The following is an 8507-nucleotide window of genomic DNA, read 5'->3' on the forward strand; positions in this document are numbered from 1 at the left end:
GACTAAGCTAATTATTTGTATGTTCACACTAGAAAATCCATGTGGTTAGACCATGGACTTGTGCTATATAAGATAGAGAAATTTTTTGTATTTGCTTCTATCTTAGCAATACACTTCCTCTTTATTTTCTCACAACTTAAATGTATAGAGAAATTCTACAATGCTTTCAATAAATATCTATGTATATAAATTTCAATCCATTGTAGTCTATGAAAATACTAAGAGGAAATGGCAATGGTTTTAATAGATTTGCTGAGTGGGTTACTTTCTTTTTTATTGTTTTAGGCTTGGATAGTTTTGGTAACAATACGAAGATAGTTTTTCGTGGTGCCGAGTCAGCATCCGACTCGGGAGTAAGTTCCAAAGCGGAGTGGAGTGAAACTGTCGGCGGCGGTTACGAGGCCGACAGCTTTCAAAAAATTCAAACGCCAAAGCACGTAGAGAGAAAACAAACGCCGGTGGTGAGCCGGCACCAGGCGTTACCGTCCGGCACCGCTTCGGGAGTCATCGATCACGTCGCACTCTAGCACTGCCACGCCGGCGATGAAATTCGGGGTAAAAAGGCATGGGAATTGATTTCGCCGGGATTGCAGACGTCGTGGCTGCATCGTCGAGGTCTAATCCAATGTGGCGAGAGGCTTGCAGACGTGATGTAGCCGATCTGGACGTGAGATCTACCGGTGCAGCTGAGCCTTGCAGGTACATCAGTTTTACTGCAACCTTTACACATTGCTTTCTGTTCCTTCTGTCTTCTTCGACAGAGATGGAATCTCTTAAGGGTGCAGTCTTGTGACAGCTCGATCAATCGAGTTATCGGTGGATCAGGTATGTCTAATCGACTTGGTGCAGCGGACATGCCACGTCGTTGGTTTTGGAGAAAGTTTCCTTTGGACAATACGAACGTATGTTTTTTTACGCGTTTGGGATCTGGTCTGTGTCACTCTCACGATCTTAAGTTGAACGCGAGAGATAGAGCAAGCAGGGAGGTGCTTTTCATTCGGATGCTAGTTGGCGGTGTGGAAATTTTTGGGTAGAGGATCCACCAGGACTGTTTCTCTCGGATGAAGAGACTGCGCTTCGTAGATTGAAGACTGAGGCGGATCTGTAAGTAGAAGGGTAGTAACAGATCAAAGTTTGTCTTGGCGACAGCAGACGCAATTCGCGCGGATCTGCAGTTTCGTCGATTACTGTCCTCCCCATTCCGTGTGAAGGGGGAAGTCGTCGGAGTCGGGATGCCTTCCTAACTTCGACAGAATGTGGGCTCATGGGATTTTCGGCTATTTTTATGCGCTTCCTTGTGTACCCAGGACTTTCTTGTGCACCTAAATACACAACTTTCTCATGTATCCAGGACGTCTCATTTTATGACAATTTCATAAAGAAAATCAACCAGCCGGTAGAAACCCCTACGAATTCGGCCATACAAACGTAACTGCTCATAGTACGAGTACATAAAACACGTATTTGACACAAAGATGTTTTGGATCGAACTTGAGTTCCGTGCGGCTTTCGAGTTCTTTCTGTTTTCAACCCAGCTTCCGAACGGAAAGAAATCAAATCCTATTTGACCTGAGTTTGAAAGAGGTTCTGAAGAACGATGTGAACCTCTGACCATGGTGGATTCGGGAATGTAGATAAAATCCTCGACCTACGCACGTTGTCCCTGATTACAGGGATCGCTCATACGAACCGGGTGGTCATACGAATCGGGTGTGCATAGAGAGTTGCCGCCTGTAACGACACAGTGTTATTCGCTGCAGCTCGGCGAGATAGTTGAGATTGTGCGAGCACATTGATCCGATTTTTACTGTCTTCCTTGGGCTGGGTAGGATTTAGTTGGGTCGCAAGTGGGAGAGATCTCACTTCAGAAGATAGTCTCGAGTAACTTCTAACGCAGTCCAATCTAACTCATGTGTTTAGCAGTGGGAATGTCGGAACTGTTGGGGTGCATTTATGAGCCTCATTTAGAAACTTGCTTTTTAAAGGACTTTCTCGAATTGACTCCTGTTCTGCTGTTCCTGATTAAAATACGAACTAATTCAGATCGTGAACCCCTCGTGCCAGCTCGCTGCTAGTGTTTCTTTAGAAAGGTCGATGGGCGCGTAGGTAGATTGGTTACTACGGTTGGTGTTGGTTAGGGGTTTGTGGTTCTTTCACTTCGGGTTTCTTGATCTTAAGGTTAAGTCTCACCCGCCCTTGCAAGACTCTTGCAGAACTCTTTTCTTGTGTTTAAGTCATCCATCCCGGTGTTCTCCGGCTGTGTCACGCGCCATCACCTCTATCTATCGTATGTCGCAGTCGAGGAGTGTATGCAGTTAAAATGCACTCAGCAGCTTCGATAGGTGTGCAAGCATTTCAAATGTGTCATCAGACTGCATTATTCTTCTGCCGCTCTTTGGTATCCGAACGTCCTTATTTTCAGAGAACGAGGTTGTGTAACAATCAGATGGGTAGTGTGTGATTCAAGTTTTGATCGCGAGTTAAATCGTTTTTGCAGTTTTCAAGGTACAACAGAATTGCAATGCTAAATCTCGATGAGATGAGAGACTGCGTTATCGAGCGCTGCAGTTTTGCAAACATGAGACGAGTGCTCCTCGTCTGCGACCTGACCTGGCTCAACGGCAAGAAAAGCTCCTAGGATGCAGACGCTTGTTTCAGCATTTTTCTCACCGCACAATTTTCTTTTTATCAATCGTCACTGTCACGATGAGCTTCGAGGCCATCCTGAAGGCAGAGGATGATGGCAGGAGGCGCAGCTCCCGTCTGAATTTTATCGTTCTGCTGATGATTCTTATAATCAACGCTCTGGCATTTTGTGGGTTCCAGTATCTCTACAGGGTGGAGCAGCACCATCAGGATATGAACGATGGATCATTTCAGGAATCCAACAAGTTCCAATCCTCTGTCGTTGAGAAGCAGGACGAACTTTCGAATCAGATGAATGACACCTTGGAGGAAATTCGAGATCTCCGTCGTCAGCTCCGAAGATCTCGAGAGCGGATCGCTCAAATGGAGGGGAGGCACCTGAAGCTTCTCCTTGACATTCAAGCAAATACCAGATCTATCCTCGAAGCCGAAAGCGACGAAGGTCGAAACACTGCTGGTGAATTGGTAAATCAATCTATTGAGGCTGATCCTTACCATCGCTGGATGCTTGATAGGCGCGACACTCTCCCCGAGGAATTTCGTGAGTATGTGGCGACAAGGAAACTTGTTTTCGGCTGGAATCCCGCTCTTTCGACGGACATGATGACTGCCACTGTTGGGCAGGCGTGCGTTGCCAACTTGGACGACCTCAAGCAGTTTATGAATTATGAGGTCGGCAAGGTGTGTCCTGATGATGATAATCTGGCACAGAAGCTCTTATTGAATGGTTGCGAGCCTCTTCCCCGTCGCCGGTGAGTAATTAAGGATGGCCTTCTCGTTCTGCTGTTACATAATCACATTTACAGAGAGCCAGTTTTTGGCTTGAGGTGGATTTGTTTTGTAAGTGAAACATTTCTTAACTGTGTTGCAAGTGTTCGTCAATGTTCACGGTTTAGTGTTTTGATAATTGATGTTCGTTGAGATGTTTATTGCAGATGCTTGGCAAGGGGACCCATAAAACCTACGGAGCCACTCCCGTTTCCGGATTCCTTGTGGACTGAACCACCGGATGAAAACATCCGCTGGTCAGCTTACGACTGCAAGAGCTTCGAGTGTCTAAACACTCGATCTGCCAGAAAAGTGTTCGCTGATTGTCTCGACTGCTTCGATCTTAAAGGTCGGGAGGCACATCGATGGGTGGGGAGGCCATCAAAGCCTCACGCTGTTGACTTTACGGTGGAGCAAGTTCTCGCTATGAAGAGCGGCATCCGCATCGGTTTGGATATCGGAGGTGGAACGGGCTCCTTCGCAGTTCGGATGCGAGAACACAACGTCACTATCATAACATCGACATTGAATTTGAATGGTCCTTTCAACAATTTCATAGCACAGCGAGGAGTAATCCCCTTCTTTGTGTCGTTAGGGCAACGGTTTCCATTCTGGGACAACACGTTAGACATTGTTCACTCAATGCATGTTCTTTCGAACTGGATTCCTTTCGAAATCCTCGAGTTTGTCTTTTACGACATTGATCGTATCTTGAGACCCGGCGGGGTCCTGTGGCTTGACCACTTCTTTTGCATCCAGTCTGAACTAGACACAAGATATGCGCCATTAATTAGAAGCTTCGGTTACAAAGAGCTGAGATGGGACGTCGGAAAAAAGCTCGATCGCGGTGCTGAGAAGAAGGAAGTATACCTCTCCGCCCTTCTTGAGAAACCTTTGACAGGCAGATATTAAGATTAGAATGTCGTACGGTTGAGTGCTTGAACCACTCCCATTTACAGATTGGAGAATCAGTCCAGAGATTACCTTGGCATTCTGCTATTTCATAAGATGTAACCCGAACCAAATGAGATGCGCCCAGTAGAAAATCAGTAGTTATTAGGAGGAAGGTTGAGAATTTCACTTAATTTTGATGTGTAGGAGTTGAAGGGTTTCTTGGTAACACGATACCAGTGCCTCGAAATTATGTACTTCGCAATTATGCTTATTCTTGGGCGGGCTATATTTATATTTTGATGCAATCAGCTTCTCAATTGAGCTGCAGATACTTGATTCTCCCTACGATTATTTCAGAATTCTAGTGTACAACTTCATTTGTTTTGCCGACTTTAGGAATAAGCCATTGTATTATTGGAGAGACACTTATCTAATTTCAGGTGTCGAACCGTCCATGGGGCTGTAACAATTCAAGCTTCATTTACAGATTGATGAATAAGGTTCGGATCCTGTGTCCACTGTCATATATGAGAAGGCCGTCAATGGATTCGTTTCTGTTGTCAACCAACGCTACAATCTGGCCGTCGTAAAGTACGATAGTGACTGTGCTGTCATCGTCGCGGTTGGCCATGGTGAAGAAGCCACTTCTGCCATTGCGGGCGCATGTAAATTCCATCCATTCACTGGGCTTCAGCTCCTCGGAGGATCCGTCTGGGCTGGGTGTTATCCCAACTGTGTTCGACGATGTCCAGTTCCGAATTGTCACTAGAGAATTGAAGAGGCTGAAGAACGACAACACCATAGCCCGATATAACCTGAACTTCATTCAGAATTGGGTCTTTGGCCTAGAAGACACTTGCTGCTTCATACTTATTACCGCCACACGTTGCGCTGGTCAACCAAAAATGAGAGGATTCTCTAAGCAATGCAATGGGCTTCACAGTGTCTGACCCGCTCAGGATAACTTCTGTTATGTGAGGGCAGTTAAACTGTAACATGCTCCCCCCAGCTTGAAGGTTGAAATGAAGATGTGCAGAGATGAGCTCCTTGAATCACATGAATCTGACAGGTTCCCCGAAATCCATTCATACAAATGTAAAAAAAGCAGATTTCTATGACCAACTCTGTCCAGAACACAGCAAGATGGAACTTAGCAGGTGATGCAAGTTGAAACAGGGGAAGTAGTCAGCTGGATTCAAGGAACAAAGATTGAAGGTGGTGAAACTTCCATGTCCTTTGAGCCTCAAAACCTGTGAGTCAGTTATCTGTAGGAGAATTTTTGTGTTTTCGCGTAGTCCGAAATTTCATGTTGAAATATAACAACCTCTAAAAAGTAGTTCACGGGGATTCAACTTTAGAAAATATGTGCCGAAACTTTGAACAGTAACAACACTACACAAAACACATTTAAATCATTTGTGCAAGTGGGTCACGATCAGAAGAAACCCACCTCCCGGGCTTCGAACGGAGCTCCAGGTTCTTCGCCCCACATGGTAGAATTGCACGACCTCACTAAAGTACCCAACTGCGGCATCGAAGATCCCAAACCGAAGACCCGCCCACTTACCCCATTTCGTTAAAACCGTTATGGAGAAATTTTTTCTTTATTTTTTTTCCCCCCTTTTCTTGTCGTTTTTATTCCATAAGATCCTAAGTTCTAGGAGAGTCACACCACACTAGCATTACACAGTGAGGCATGATGGTGCAGGCGCCTATAAAAATGAAATTTCTGATCACTTTTCATGCATCCGTATTCTTTTTTGAACCCAATTGACAGTAGCTAAATATGTCAAGTGGAACTTAATTATTTATTTTGTTGATTTGGTCAATAAATTCTCTTTGTTTATTTAAAAAGTTGTCAATTTGAATCTCATCACTTCTTATTATTGTTGAAGCATACATTGCAATTGTGGTGTTTTACATGATTTCTATTAAAAGTATATGAACAAATAAGTCCACTTAGTGCCCTAAAAAAGAATCCATTACAGACATAATGCATATTACATAATTGTTATTCTTGTAATAATGCATTACATAATTGTTATTCTTGTAATAATGCATTACATAATTGTTATTCTTGTAATAATGCATTACATAATTGTTATTCTTGTAATAATATGTATTCTTGTAATAATATTCTTGTAATAATGCATTATGTATTCTTGTAATAATATGCATTATGCATTCTTGTAATAATATGCATTATGCATTCTTGTAATAATGCATATTGTTATTCTTGTAATAATGTAATAGAAAAATATTATGCATGACAACTTTTACATTCTATTAAGATATTTGATTCTTTAAGAGTATTTAACCAATTTTATTCCAACATCCTTTTTATTCACTTAATTGTGTTACTGTGATTAATATATAATTACATACCAAATTTCTGCATTGTGCCAGATTTGACATTTATTGTCTGAACAATGTATACTGCCATAAACAAGTTTCTTCCAATTAAAATATATGTATATATATATATATATATATATATATTTATATTTATGTACCAAAAAGGTACTTTTTTATGTTAAATGAAATTATTAATAGATTGATATGATAATCTCAAAAATAGACAATTCAATTTTTTTAAAATGTTTTAAAAATGAAGAGTAAATAAGAAAACAATGCACTTTATTTATAGAATATCTGTATATAATTTAAATGTGTGGGTTTAAACTTAAATAAACCTAAAACATTATCATGTGTTTTTTTTATAAGGGATTTATTTTATTTTATTGATAGATCTTGTACTTATTTTTGGATGAAAAAAATTCACTCATTCAAAGTAGTTGGAAAGAAAAATTCAAATTTTCATTGTAATAATTTTATAGTAATAACTATTAATTTATAAAATTAATTTTTAGTCATATATATATAGAATTGTTGAATCCATCTACCCATTAGCTAAGTCAATCCCCCCATCATTCTTATAGCATCTATCATCATCAAAAAATAGATCATTCACAACCAATGAAAAATATGGAGTTTTGGTGAAGAATCAAGAAATTTTTGCTAGACAGGCTACAAATAAAGAAGTGATTTTTCTGACTTTCAGACCATCACAAATTTTATAAGAAACTCAGAAAAATAGTACAAAGTTATAGAGTGCTTCTGACTTGATTTTTGAATAAATGGTTGCGAGAGAGAACAAGGCTCTAGATTAAAAACAAAGCAACACAAGCTTTCTTCTGAGTGATCTCCAAATCATAGTATTGTATTTCAATTCATTTGTCCCAGCTACTATCCTATGGTGTGATTGCTATCTGGGAATACATTGGATATCTAGCTGTAGAGAGTTTAGTTTAAACTTTTATATGAATCTTATCTTAGCTTCCAAAACTCCTTTAATTTGTATAAAACTCAAAATATAACATAATTCCTTCAAAACATATTTTTTCTATAAAGGGTTTCTCTTCTAAACTTTAGAAATTCATAACATTTGATCTAATCGTTTAATTTGTCTCAAATTTATAGAATAGGTAGAATTAATTCTTAAGTTTTATAATTAAAAAAATCAATTGTAAATTCACTCTTGATCTTTAGGCATCTAAAAAATCCTAGTAAATGCTCTTAACCCTAATTTACAAGTACTTGAACACTATTTTCTTAATATCTCAAGAACCCAATACTTAAATGCCATCAAACTTATGTACAAAATTTATTAACATAAATTTACACATTTTCTAAAATTTTCAGCCAAAACCTTATCATATTGCTTAAGATATAGCTCAAGACACAACCATTAGTAAATCAGGTCACTTACTACCCTTAGATTGCATGTGCTAACTTCAAAATCCAATAAATCCTTCATCCCAACTTGGAATCGAGCAAGAAGTATAAAAAAATATAGCCGCAAAAGTGTTCTCTCCAATCGCGGTTGTTGATCCTCAATTGCCCTTTGTATGCTTACGTCATATCAAAAAGAATGACAGTATCTCTCAAATCAACACCTTAAGTTTGAGCGCCTATATCTCCTTCATATAAACTCCAAATCATACAAGATTTGCACCAAAACCATAGCCAAAAACCTAAATTTGGTGACCCTAACCTTCAAAGCTCAAATGGTCCCAAAAAACTAACCCTCATCTCTAATATGGCCTTGGGCAACCTCCTCGAAGCCCATTGGTCATGATTTTTGACCTATAGGAATGGAGATTTTCATCATCCATCTCCATTCATCTATATGGATGCCT

The 8507-nt window shown here is 40.1% G+C and overlaps 1 protein-coding gene across 4 annotated transcripts; it reads left to right on the plus strand.

The window, feature by feature from the left end:
- Positions 1 to 547: 547 nt before the first annotated feature.
- On the plus strand, positions 548 to 4653 carry LOC112273027 (putative methyltransferase At1g29790). 4 transcript variants are annotated; one of them, XM_090245278.1, is made up of 3 exons: positions 548 to 699; positions 2498 to 3398; positions 3582 to 4653. In XM_090245278.1, exons 2-3 carry the CDS (start codon positions 2707 to 2709, stop codon positions 4324 to 4326), a joined length of 1437 nt encoding a protein of 478 aa, XP_090101404.1. In that variant the 5' UTR covers positions 548 to 699; positions 2498 to 2706; the 3' UTR covers positions 4327 to 4653. The 4 variants fall into 4 exon arrangements, with proteins under 4 accessions (XP_090101404.1, XP_090101405.1, XP_090101403.1 ...); XM_090245279.1 differs by lacking the exon at positions 548 to 699 and adding an exon at positions 720 to 825; XM_090245277.1 differs by lacking the exon at positions 548 to 699 and adding an exon at positions 1257 to 2178.
- The last annotated feature ends 3854 nt before the right edge of the window (positions 4654 to 8507 follow it).

Source organism: Physcomitrium patens, chromosome 20 (assembly GCF_059467195.1).
Source record: "Physcomitrium patens ecotype Gransden chromosome 20, ASM5946719v1, whole genome shotgun sequence".
NCBI classification, from domain to species: Eukaryota; Viridiplantae; Streptophyta; class Bryopsida; order Funariales; family Funariaceae; genus Physcomitrium; species Physcomitrium patens.